Source organism: Anguilla anguilla, chromosome 9, assembly GCF_013347855.1.
Source record: "Anguilla anguilla isolate fAngAng1 chromosome 9, fAngAng1.pri, whole genome shotgun sequence".
NCBI classification, from domain to species: Eukaryota; Metazoa; Chordata; class Actinopteri; order Anguilliformes; family Anguillidae; genus Anguilla; species Anguilla anguilla.
In genome coordinates this window covers 53,599,359-53,612,850 of record NC_049209.1, presented here as the reverse complement: position 1 = coordinate 53,612,850, position 13,492 = coordinate 53,599,359, and the positions used below count along the sequence as shown (strand labels likewise).

At 48.8% G+C, this 13,492-nt stretch overlaps 2 protein-coding genes across 2 annotated transcripts; both read right to left on the bottom strand.

Annotated features, from left to right (window-relative positions):
* Positions 1-663: 663 nt before the first annotated feature.
* LOC118235297 lies at positions 664-3,053 on the bottom strand. The gene is made up of 3 exons (XM_035432492.1): positions 2,596-3,053; positions 1,734-1,917; positions 664-1,576 (listed from the first exon to the last, which is right to left on the bottom strand). Exons 1-3 carry the CDS (start codon positions 2,895-2,897, stop codon positions 1,409-1,411), a joined length of 654 nt encoding a protein of 217 aa, XP_035288383.1. The 5' UTR covers positions 2,898-3,053; the 3' UTR covers positions 664-1,408.
* A 5,791-nt stretch (positions 3,054-8,844) lies between these two features.
* Positions 8,845-13,283, bottom strand: LOC118235295 (proteasome subunit beta type-6-like). Its single transcript, XM_035432490.1, has 6 exons — positions 13,149-13,283; positions 12,620-12,687; positions 10,265-10,396; positions 9,883-10,012; positions 9,457-9,601; positions 8,845-9,240 (listed from the first exon to the last, which is right to left on the bottom strand). Exons 1-6 carry the CDS (start codon positions 13,239-13,241, stop codon positions 9,113-9,115), a joined length of 696 nt encoding a protein of 231 aa, XP_035288381.1. The 5' UTR covers positions 13,242-13,283; the 3' UTR covers positions 8,845-9,112.
* Positions 13,284-13,492: the final 209 nt, after the last annotated feature.

Here is a 13,492-nt window from a genome sequence, read left to right as displayed (position 1 = left end):
TGGCGTTGATGGTAATGACAGTGGTAACCGTGGAGACACTTTAATGCCACATTTCCTGTTGTGCAGGCCTCACTGACACCTCAGCCAGAAACGGGTGAATCCGCTTTCTCTGCCACGCAAGAGAAGCCTAGAGCAGAGAACAGGGTGTTCAGAGCGAGGTCTGGGCCTGCCCGCCAGCCCAAACACCAGCGGGTCCACTGAACGCGCCCGATCCCCTTCAGACCTCCTGCCCTCATACACGCGCTCAGCTGGACCGGGCTCAGGATCGGACGCCTGCCCGCGCCCTGGCTGCAGCCTCACGCTGCAGGTGTAGCCTAAAGGTTCCACTGCGCTCCAGTGCAGGGGTGAGCCAGCTTATAGAGCTGGCAGAAAGCTAAAACAAAGGTAACATGGTTAGAACAAAAACCGGCACATGGAGCAGCCTGGGCGGGACTGGAGTTGTGCAGCCCTGTCTTACAGTACCCAGGGTGAGAAACATATTCGCAGTGCCACACATTCTTACATTTATTTTGCTCTTGACAACATTTGAGTCACCCACCACCTTGAGCAAAGGTATTAACATACTTCCATTTAAATATGCATAGTAAATAGACAGTAACAGAGTTCTAAATAAGCATCTACATTCACAGCCCCCCTTTCAATAAATGCACGGAGATGGACCTGTGGGTTTGCGTAGAAACATAACATAGCTTTATTATTATTTATTCCATATTTTTTAAAATTTTAGCAGATTACCCAAAGAGGAGGAAAAAACACAAATCTGCAGCAACAGATGAACATTTACACCCCCTAGTGTCCCTTTCCCCTCATTACACTCTAATGCATTTCAGCTATGGAATAAACGGAACCCAAGCAGGAACATGTCATCCCTCAGAAAGCTCTTAGACAATGAATACATAACAGAAGGACAAAGGATTTACTCAAAACACAGTATAAACTACCCTAGGAAATTCACTGCAAATGATCCTACAGAACAGACTATGAACAAGTCGATGCACAGATAACAACAGGTCATAAATGATGCTACAAATGCCTTCTGACAGAATGATCAGGTACAGGACAGCAGACACACAAACACAAGCATGCGTACATCAGAAACATGTTGAAGAGCTCACAAGCACAGTTCACCTGAAATAGCCAACATCAGCTAAGGATAATAAATAACGTTCTTCTTAATGTAAAAAAAAACACACATTTCTGCCATTCACAAAAATTCATGCTGAAATGGGGAGATATGTCCAGGGAAACTTCACCGTTTCAGGTACTGGGAACAGGGAGAGGGGTGATTGGGCGATGGGAACAGGGAGAGGGGTGATTGGGCGATGGGAACAGGGAGAGGGGTGATTGGGTGATTCCCCCCAGAACGGGGGTGGGGGTGGGGGGGCGAAAGCTAGCGTTGGGCCGAACCCTATTCCTCCAAACCGAAGCCAAACCCCCAGAACCTCCTGTGGGAAAGGCGCGGGCTGCACCTGCCGCCGCGGGACTGCCTGTTAGCGGTCGCCATGACGAACGACATCATGGGGTTCTCCCCCGGAGCGAGAGTCTGTGCCGCATCACTTCCTCCTCCAAACGTCCTCTGGAGCCACAGGCGAAAAAAGACCAAATCAATTACATTTAATAATACAGAGAGCAGAGGCTCGGCCTGGTGTGTGTGTGAGTGTGCACGGGCGTATGTGTGTGTAATATTGCAATATTAGGTGGATGTAAGAGTGTGATGTGTGTGCTCTGTGCACCTGCTGGTTGTACAGTGGCAGATTTGTAGAGAAGGGGGCGTGGCCTGTGCTGGGTCCCCACCCCTGGGCGGGGCTAAGCTCAGGTGGTCTCTGCTCCTGCAGCAGTGTGTCACCCGGTCTGGCCACACCCATCTCCTCCGGCCCACCATCCGCCATGAAACCCCAAGACCTCTCTGTCTTCAGCCTGTGGTACGAATACACACAAACAGATAAACACACACACGCACACGCACACGCACGCGCACGCACACACTCATACACTCACACGCACGCACGCACTCATACACACACACTCACACACACACTCGCACGCACGCACTCATACACACACACACACTCACACACATATACACACACACACACGCACACATACACACACACGCACACACTCATACACTCACACGCACGCACGCACTCATACACACACACTCACACACACACTCGCACGCACGCACTCATACACACACACACACTCACACACATATACACACACACTCACACACACGCACACGCACGCACACACTCATACACACACACACACACACACATACACACACACACATAAACTCACACACTCACACACACATACACACACACACACATACACACACACTCACACGCACGCACACACACACACATACACTCACACACACACACACATACACACATGCACGCATGCACTCATACACATACACTCACACACACACTCGCACACACGCACTCATACACACACACTCACATACACACTCGCACGCACGCACTCACACACACACACACACACACACTCGCACGCACTCATACACACACACACACACACACACGCTCACACACACAGTGTGCCACCCCCACTCATCCCTCTCACTGATCGATGGAGCCCTGCCTCCTCTTCAGTTCACTGATGTGCTGCAGGACCGTGGCCACGCCCTGCTGCATGACATCACCCTTCTGGGCCCCGCCTCTTACCCTCCGTCGGCGAATCAGCTCAGAGGGGGTGGGCAGGCTGTCCTTGCCCAGCTCCGCCCCCTGGCCTCTCCTCGGCCAAAGGGAGGGCCTGCGCTCAGCTGCCCCGCCCACCTGCTCAGACAAAAGCCAATGAGCGAGCATGCCTGGCCCCAGCCAGCCAATGAGAACACAGGGAATAAAATGAAGCGTGGATGTTTCCATCTCTCTTCCCAGGCACTAAAGCTGAGTTTTCAGAGTCTAAAGGCTTGGGCCTGAAGGCAGGCCACATTCTAAAATTCAAACTTTCAAATTCAGAATACTTTACTGGCTTGACATATTCTGAAATGCATATTGCCAAAGCATAATAATCAATCACAATAATAATAATAATAATAATAATAAAATGTTATAACAACAACTGTAAATTTAATTATTCAGATATAACATGAGCATAAAATGCATACTAGTGCTAGTAGTGATAAGAATAGCATGCTAATAGCAGTACTACTAAAAATAATAATTATCATACTGTAAACAAATAAAATAAATATATGTTACATAATGAATAACGGATATATATTAATTGTGGAGTTACTGCTGTCACTCCCTCTGTGACAGGGACCCACACATTGTGCTGCTATATCTGTGCAGCAGCTTTCCTGTCTGTTCTGCCTGTGTGGGATTAGAGGGGCCTGAGCCTGCCACAGGAAACTCACCCGCCCTCCAGCTACAACAACACCGGCCTCAGTCCGGACAGGGCTGCAGAGAGAGAGAGCACACACTGTCCACTACTGTACCAGAGCGAGCATAGGGAGAGAGAGAGAAAACACACTGTACATTTCTGTACCACAGGGAGCAGAGAGAGGGGGGAGTGGGAAAGAAAGAGACAGAAAGAAGGAAGAGAGAGAAAAGAGGTGGATAGAGAGTAAGAGAGAGGTAGAGGAAGGAAAATAGAGGGAGCAAGGGACAGAGAGCAAGGAGTAGGGGCTCTAACAGCAAGACGCGTGTCTCAGCAATATTTACACTATGCCTTTCAGGCCAAAAACATGTTAAACTGTGAAAGTGAAACACAGAGAAGATGGAGGAAGAGACATAGAGAGATAAAGAGAAGAAAGCATGTATGTGTGTGTGTGTGTGTGTGAGAGAGAGAGAGAGAGCGAGAGAGAGAGAGGTACCTGGGCCATTGAAGGATTCTATCCCAGAATTCCTGGTTGTACTGATCAGAGGCATTGGGCTGAAGGAAGGAGGGGGGGCAGGGAGGGGCCTCCACATTACACTGCCGCTGCACTGTCCTGGATCTCCTGAGAATAACACACACACACACACACACATATACACACACACATACACGCACACACACGCACACAGTGATGAGGTTGGCACATTTTGAAACACAAAAATAGCTATTTATTCAATACAGTACAAGTGTCAATCCAGCCGCCAGGTTCAGGTGCCCTCATTAACATCATCCCTTTCCACATTTTTAAATGAAGACCTCACATGTTGTGGTCACCTGACTGCAGCCATTAGGACTACACAGCGTTACTAACTCACTTTGCAAAGGAGAGAAAATGGTCGCACTCCTCCACCTCGACCTGTTCCACGGCTGGAGCCTGTAGGTCGCCATGGGGACCCGCGAGGTGAAACATCTGTCAGCTGGAAAAGAAAAAGAAACGCAACATGTTGACTCACTTTAACTATTCAACCCATTCAGCTTTCAGAGATTTTACTCTAAATTAAAATGGCTTTAGTGAACAATTTTATGGCAGTATGCAGTGCAGTGAGGAGACATTAAAATGAATTACAAGGGCAAGTGAGAACAAAAAGTACAAAATGACTGGGACCCAAAGATGTTAAATGACCCAATGATCTTAAAAAACACAGATAATTCTAAATAGTGAGATGAAATGTACTCATTTTCAAATCCTTTACATATAAATAGGTAAATAAAATCTTATTTTTTTATTTTACAAAATGCAGTTTGATCAATAAAAGCTTAACGTTTACATTTTATGTAAATATCTGATTCATATTAATTTATGTTGACCGTACCTGATTGGACATTTCCGTAACAGCACCATTCTGCAAGGTATACTTATTATTTATGACCACGCTCAGCCAATCAGCATTCAGTAGCCACAGAGATATCATCTTTGTTCTCTGAGGAAAGTAGTTATTATTTTATCATATGAGTGGACAATGAAATTAGGTTTATCGCAAAGTACTCCCGGGTCAGTGGCTTTTAAGGACTATTCTACGCAGATTTCAGACTTCGACCCGCTTTGGGTCTCATTAATTTTGTGTGCTCACTCAGGAAGATGCTGCCATCTCGCGACAGTTAGAGGTATTGCAAGAAAAAGTTGAATGAGATTACTGGAGTGGTGAAACCATAGAGCGTATCATAGAGTTCTAGACTTTAAAACGTCGTTAAATACTTTCTTCCGAATCGGAAAATCTGCCCAGCTAACTTTAGGGAAACCTTTCAGCTGACTAGAGAGACGTCAGAATCTACAAAATACTGAGCAAAATGTTAAAGCACTGTGGACACTCGCTGTAATATAGAGCTTAGTTTTCTATAAAGATTACAGTTGCTAGTGCTGCGTTGTATGCTCTGTTTATAGCTAGATAGCCTTGAGAATGCTAACTGCTTACCTTTACTTAGCTGTCGACTTGTGAAATAAATACGTTATATTCGCCTAATTCCCCGAGACAGTTGTCTCATACGTTAACTGTACACTGACAACACAATTGTGTTATTCCCCGAAAACTGTTCAATTAAACCACCATTAAATCGTTTTAAATATAACGTATTGTGAATACCACACAGTGAACAAACAGAAACAGAACTAAAACCCGCCAAAAAAATAACTGCACGTGAGCAAAAGACTTTCAGACTTTCAAGAATTTCTACTCAGGAAAACGGAAATTGGCGGGGAATATCCTGACAACGCCATTCAACACAATAAAACTAATATTTAAATGTGCCTGGTTATTTACAAAGAGTATAAATAAATCGTGTTGGACATGTTTAATACGTCAGTTGCTACTTGGATCATCAGCACAACGACTAAGGGGTCTGCTAAACTAATAATGACGTGATGCTGTCCAGTAGCAGCATATGTCAGTCTGGCAGCCATTCCCACACCAAATCTGTGGCTCTGGCTGTCAGGGGTAAGCATCTGTGGATGCACGGTTGTTGTCTGGAAGGAAGGAAAAAATGAAGGACAGTCTGTCCTTATTTAAGTGTTTTTTTTTTGTTTTTTTTAAAATTTAATCAGAGCTTTCCAGCTGCAGCACTACTTCTGTGGTTTACTGATGCTCGCAGAATGAGATTGGGAGGAGAGAGAAAAAAAGAAAGTGTGTTTTGCCCTCCCAAAATTATTTAAGAAATATATTACTGCTCTGGTGATCCAGGTGGGACGTTTTGCAGGAGTCCCCGTGGCCACCAGGAGGCACCAGGCACTCAGGTTTCGGACTGGGAGATTCTAGGGGAAAACAGCGGTGCGGAGGGAGGGAGGGAGGGAGGGAGGGAAGGGGCCAGACAGGTTTGATTGGCTGCCAGAGTCATCAGATCGAGCACTTAATTAAGCACGGTTCACCACCTGGAGGGGGGGGGGATCAATATGAGCTGTGGAGCTGTCTGGCTCTGTGTAATGACCGAGGTGATGGACTAGTGCGTTAGCGTGTGTTTCAGGGACATTCATTAACATGGAGGAGCTGACCCCGTTAGCCAGTAAATTCATTAGCGCCTTTACAAAGGGGAAAACAGAAGTGGTAGTATTGAATCTGGCCTCGGGCTGAGTATGGGCTGTTCGACAGTCCATGATTTGCCTGGGGCAACAGGCAGAGAGTTCTGCTACATTACAAACACCAAACTGAAAATTTAACCTAAAGGGTTTGCAATGTTATGGAATCTTTTGAGACGCATCTGACATATCTAGCCCAAAGCAGAGAGTGGCATTTTTTCAAAGAACAGAAACATACAAGCTCCTGGCTCCCTCATCCACAGTATAAATACGACCATCATGAGGATAAGAGAGGTGTAATAAAATCATTACTGTCCTCCTGTCAGACTGCAGGATGTAGATGTTCCTTACTGCAGGATAACCAGGAAGCCCATCTGCTACTGAAACAGCAGGGATTAGTGAGTCACACACACACACACACACGTGCACACACGCACGCACGCACGCAGGTATTTTTGTGGTTTCCGTTTAAACAGGAGTTAATTACAGCTTTGAGAACAAGGTGTGCAGACTCCTCAGCTAATCAATGGCCTCAATGAATCACTTGTGCTGAAACACCCTAAAAACCAGACAGAGCGGCCCCCCAGGACAGGAGCTGGACACCCCTGATGCAGAACATAAGAGCACATACCGCGTCTTCCAGTTGCAGTCCTGCGCGCACACACACACACACAGCCTTTCACTTACAGCCTCAGAGACATACACACCTGCAGTCTTTCTCTCTCTCTCTCTCTCTCTCTCTCTCTCTCACACACACACACACAGCCTTTCACTTACAGCCTCAGAGACATACACACCTGCAGTCTTTTTCTCTCTCTCTCTCTCTCTCACACACACACACACACACACACACACAATCACACTGAGTGGTAAAGACAGCAGTGCATCTACTGACCAATACAATCAATCGACCCATCGCTTGGTCTCCCCCACCCCGACACGCAGGTCGGATCGCCTGCCTCATTAAGTTTAGCATCGTATCTGTAATATCTGTATATATTAGATATTTACTATCTGTATATTTCATAGAGAGGCTTCCGTTCCATGCTTTCCCCCTGCCCTCCTCCCTCTGCTGCGTGGGCTTCACGTCGCGTTTAGAAAACCACATTTTATCAGTTTCATTTTTTCTTTACCTCGGTCATTACCGTCGTCTGGCGGAGAGCACGCTGGGGGCAGCACCATGGAAACGGGCCGAGCGGTGATTATTTGGGGTATTTTGGGACAGTCTCAGGTTTTGACAGGCGGAAAGCGCACAGGTGTGTCTGCCCAGACGGCTCTGATCTGCGACGCACCCGACTCCCCCACTGCTGGAACTGCACAGGAACCAACGCGTGCACACAGGCATGCACAAACACAGACGCACGGGCACACAAACACACAGGCACACAAACACACAGGTACACAAACACACAGGTACACAAACATACAAACGCACGGGCACACACATGCATCACACAAATGCGACACACTCGCATGCATGTAAACACACGCAACACACGCACAGACACACAAACGCACACGGAGACACAGACACATATGCACACACAAAGGCGCACACACACAAAGGCACACACAAAGGCGCAGTCACACACACAGTATCCCTCCCATTGGGACCTGCGAGTCATCATTTCCCCCCAGACTCTCTTCTTTTGCTTGTCATTTTGTTGTATCTATATTAGTTTCTCCGTGACGTGTCTATTTTTAAGACCATGAAAAGGCTTTGGATGAAAGTCAGTAGCAGATTGGACAGCCTTCAAACTCCAAATAAAGGGATTAAATTAAGAACCTAATTATTTTTTATTATTATTCTAGGTGTGTGCGTGTGCAGCAAAACCAGAGGCCCGAGCCAGGAAGAGAGTGCCTGAGAGAGCTGCTCCATACCCCCCATCAGTCGGCAGTCTCCTCACCCCGCCCACGCCTCGGTTCCACACCCTCAGGGCGACGGGCCTTTGCCTCGGACACCACGCCCACCTGTACTGCCCGCCCAACTGCCCCACGCAACCCCCCCGGGGTGGAAAGAACTTCCCACAGAGAGGACAGCAGGGCCAAACCACTCACCTCTGCAGTCTGCACATCCCCTCCCATCACACTGTTTGATGAAAAGCTGATTTTTCTGGCTCGTGAAAACTAATCCAGCGGACTTTACTTTCCCAAATGCACCTCCTCAGTCTTAATGAATATTAAGCACTCTTCTTCATTGGTGCTTGAGTGCTCATTGTCCAGTATTGTTTCCCCTAATAAACAAATGGAATATTTGTCTCAGTGTACATGGATTCTGCTTGTCTTATTGCAAGGCTCATTCTGATTGGACACAGAATAGCACTGATTTCTGTGTCACCTCTGGTCTCCGGCACATCTCTGATGGAGTCACTGCTATGAGCTGAACCAAAATGGAGTTATAATACGTAATAAACATAAAGATAGGGGTGTTTAGCTTATGTCAGGTTTACTGAGGTAACATTACAGAGGTAACAGACTAATACTGACAAAAACAATAATAATGACATCGTAAACAATCAAGTGCCTTTTCAAATGCCAGACTCCCCCCTGTGAGGGGGCAACAGAGGTGCATTGGACGCCCTCTGCTCCCCCTGCTGGTGGGAGGGTTGTAGTGTTGTGAACTGTCCTCCACTCCTGTTTTGTGGGCGTGGCCAGCGGCATGCTGGGTAGCCCCGCCCCCTCCTCTCACACTCAGGCGTTGTAGAACGTGGGCAGTTCGTTTCCCAGGATGACACGCCTCTCCACGCCCTCTTCTGAGATGGCAGCCAAGCGAGCCACGCCGCCACTGGACCCGTCCCGCTCCATGGCCAAAGAGAGGGCTGGGGTGGAGAGAGTCACAACAGGGACACATAAGGGTCACACCCTCTTACCCTCTGCAATGAAACATAGGCTCCGCCCCATTATCCTCCCAATAAAACACAGGCCCCGCCCCCTTACCCTCCGCAGTGACGGGCAGGCCCCTCCCCCTCAGGCTCCGCCCCCTTACCCTCCGCAGTGATGCGCAGGCGCCTCCCCCTCAGGCTCCGCCCCCTTACCCTCCGCAGTGAAGCGCAGGCACTCCTCCTTGTTCATGCCGGCCTTGTAGTTGGAGTCCATGAAGCCATAAATATAAGAGCTCCCAGAACCGCCCACAGAGACCGGCTGCCTGACCAGCATGCCTCCCATAGGCACTGTGTACACCTGAGAGAGAAGGAGGGGAGAACGGGGGGAGAGGAGGAGAGAGGGAGAGCAGAACAGGGGGGAGAGGAGGAGAGAGGGAGAGAGGAAGAGAGCAGAACAGGGGAGAGAGGAGGGTGAGATAGAGGGAAGGGGAGAAGGGGGGGAAAAGGAGAGGGAGAGAAAGAGGGTGCAGTGATTATTGACAGACCTCCCTTCAACACTAACCTGGAAGCTGAGGGGAATGGGGAGAGGAGAGAGAGAGGGAAAGGGAGGAAGAAGAGAGAGACACAGGATGTTCTCACCTGTCCACCCCTTCTCTTGTCCCACCCGGCTACAATGATACCAGCCATCAGCTCCTCTCTGTACCTGTAGCACATCTCCTTAAACAGGTTAGCTGCTGTCTGAACCAGAGGAGCCTCATCCAGCTCAATACTGAGAGAGAGAGATACAGAGAGAGAGTCAGACTCAGAAACACACACGCACGCACATCTCCTTAAACCGGTTAGCTGCTGTCTGAACCAGAGGGGCCTCATCCAGCTCAATACTGAAAGAGAGAGAGAGTGAGAGAGAAAGTCACACTCACACACACACACACACACACACAGACACTCACACACTCAGTACACATTAAACACAGGTGATGAATGTGCAGGTGCTGTCGGTTAGCACGTTAGCCCACCGTACCTGTGGAACCCCAGCTGGTAGGCGACCGCGTCGGCGATGGCCTGCGTGTCGGCGGCGGATCCGGACCGGCAGCAGAAGATGCGCTCGTGGATGGGCGTCAGCTTGTCTGTCACTCTGTTAGCGATGTAGGCGCTGGAGAGGGAGAGCACTCTGTTAGCGATGTAGGCGCTGGAGAGGGAGAGCACTCTGTTAGCGATGTAGGCGCTGGAGAGGGAGAGCACTCTGTTAGCGATGTAGGCGCTGGAGAGGGAGAGCACTCTGTTAGCGATGTAGGCGCTGGAGAGGGAGAGCACTCTGTTAGCGATGTAGGCGCTGGAGAGGGAGAGCACTCTGTTAGCAATGTAGGCGCTGGAGAGAGAGAGCACTCTGTTAGCGATGTAGGCGCTGGAGAGAGAGAGCACTCTGTTAGCGATGTAGGCGCTGGAGAGGGAGAGCACTCTGTTAGCGATGTAGGCCGTGGAGAGGGAGAGCACTCTGTTAGCGATGTAGGCGCTGGAGAGGGAGAGCACTCTGTTAGCGATGTAGGCGCTGGAGAGGGAGAGCACTCTGTTAGCGATGTAGGCGCTGGAGAGGGAGAGCACTCTGTTAGCGATGTAGGCGCTGGAGAGGGAGAGCACTCTGTTAGCGATGTAGGCGCTGGAGAGGGAGAGCACTCTGTTAGCGATGTAGGCGCTGGAGAGGGAGAGCACTCTGTTAGCGATGTAGGCGCTGGAGAGGGAGAGCACTCTGTTAGCGATGTAGGCGCTGGAGAGGGAGAGCACTCTGTTAGCGATGTATGTCGCTGGAGAGGGAGAGCACTCTGTTAGCGATGTAGGCGCTGGAGAGGGAGAGCACTCTGTTAGCGATGTAGGCGCTGGAGAGGGAGAGCACTCTGTTAGCGATGTAGGCGCTGGAGAGGGAGAGCACTCTGTTAGCGATGTAGGCACTGGAGAGGGAGAGCACTCTGTTAGTGATGTAGGCACTGGAGAGGGAGAGCACTCTGTTAGCGATGTAGGCGCTGGAGAGGGAGAGCACTCTGTTAGCGATGTAGGCGCTGGAGAGGGAGAGCACTCTGTTAGCGATGTAGGCGCTGGAGAGGGAGAGCACTCTGTTAGCGATGTAGGCGCTGGAGAGGGAGAGCACTCTGTTAGCGATGTAGGCACTGGAGAGAGAGAGCACTCTGTTAGCGATGTAGGCGCTGGAGAGGGAGAGCACTCTGTTAGCGATGTAGGCGCTGGAGAGGGAGAGCACTCTGTTAGCGATGTAGGCGCTGGAGAGAGAGAGCACTCTGTTAGCGATGTAGGCGCTGGAGAGGGAGAGCACTCTGTTAGCGATGTAGGCGCTGGAGAGGGAGAGCACTCTGTTAGCGATGTAGGCGCTGGAGAGGGAGAGCACTCTGTTAGCGATGTAGGCGCTGGAGAGGGAGAGCACTCTGTTAGCGATGTAGGCGCTGGAGAGAGAGAGCACTCTGTTAGCGATGTAGGCGCTGGAGAGAGAGAGCACTCTGTTAGCGATGTAGGCGCTGGAGAGGGAGAGCACTCTGTTAGCGATGTAGGCCGTGGAGAGGGAGAGCACTCTGTTAGCGATGTAGGCGCTGGAGAGGGAGAGCACTCTGTTAGCGATGTAGGCGCTGGAGAGGGAGAGCACTCTGTTAGCGATGTAGGCACTGGAGAGGGAGAGCACTCTGTTAGCGATGTATGCGCTGGAGAGGGAGAGCACTCTGTTAGCGATGTAGGCGCTGGAGAGGGAGAGCGTGCGGACGTCACACAGTCTGACCGCACGCGTTACGCGCAGGCAGGGCTTCTCTGTGCTACTCTAATCTAACACACAGCTAAGACATTCCCATTATGCTTCATTTCGATGCTGTCGACCACCAGCACATTCTCTTGCACCTAGAGGAGATGGGCATTGCAAGTTTTTTTTTTCTGCAGAAATGTCTCAGAACTCACCTTCTCACATTACACATCAGTGCTTCCATTTTTTTTAAAATAACACATCTCTCCCTTAATCTGATGGGTTTTGTGGCATGCACCTTGACAGTGAAGCTTATATGAGTGTAGCTGTTATAGTGTTTGCTTACCATGAGAAATGCATTTTGGCAAATGAATAAATTATGAACTGCGAGTATAAACTGTCAGAGAGCTTAGGAGGGATATTCATGACCGCTAGTCTCTTGTCTGAGCACATATGTCATACAATACTGTTAGACCTGGGAACTATTCCATAGCAGTAGTGTTTGCAAATTTCCGCTTAAATTAGTAACGTAACGAACACTGAACTGAAACCTGAACCAAGCGCACTTTTGCAACGGTAGGTTTGAAAACTGCAGTCCAAATGTGACCACAGTCGGGTGGGACAAAACCTCTCTATACTCACCCGGTGGTGGTTCGGGAGTCTGCTCCAATCACAACACCTCCGTCATATTCCACGGCCATAATCGTTGTCTGTAATAAATGAAAGCTAGTTTAAAGCATCTATAGTTAACCAACTATATAATGACCACGACGACGATAAGTAGCTAGGTCTGAGTTGTTCAGACAAAACTAAGCGGTGCTAAAGATCTAGCTGCAGGTAACTCGCAGGAGTTTGCAAGCCATTCCCCGTAACCGAACTGTAATATGCAAGAAAATAACCTAGATACCTCAGTAAAGTATAACCCACAAATATGCAATGGTCAATACTTTGTGTCTTAATTCTGGTTGGTAAGAGCTGCTAGAACTTACTCAATGTATGCTGGTTATTTCGCAAACGAATGTACCTAACATAGCTACCGCTAGCTAGATGTGCTGTATCATTTGTTATTAGCTAGTCGCGTTTGCGAGTAGGTCTGAGGAAGCCAATTCGGTGTCCTCCTTTGAAAATAAAGATTAGTAAATAAAAAATGACCGTTCCTACATAATCTTACCCCAGTGCTGACTTCCTGACCGGTCCAGTCCCCTACCAAATCGTCTGGATTGTAAATGTTTTGAGCTCGGTTCGACATCATGGACGCCGCCATCTTGATAGTGTTGAAATGTGTTATTCTTCGGCACTCACGCCACTGGAGGTATAGGGGGAAAAAGTGCAATACTGCCACCTATGTATTCGGAGGGTTATAGAGGACGTTGCAGTGGTCAATCTACTCAATGCATCGGTACAGGTCGGTGCTCCCGAGTATTAGGATCTAATTTTTCTAATAAAAAAAGTCTGGACATCAAAACTAATAATAATTTACAACTCAAAACCTTTACGCATCATTGCCTAACGTCC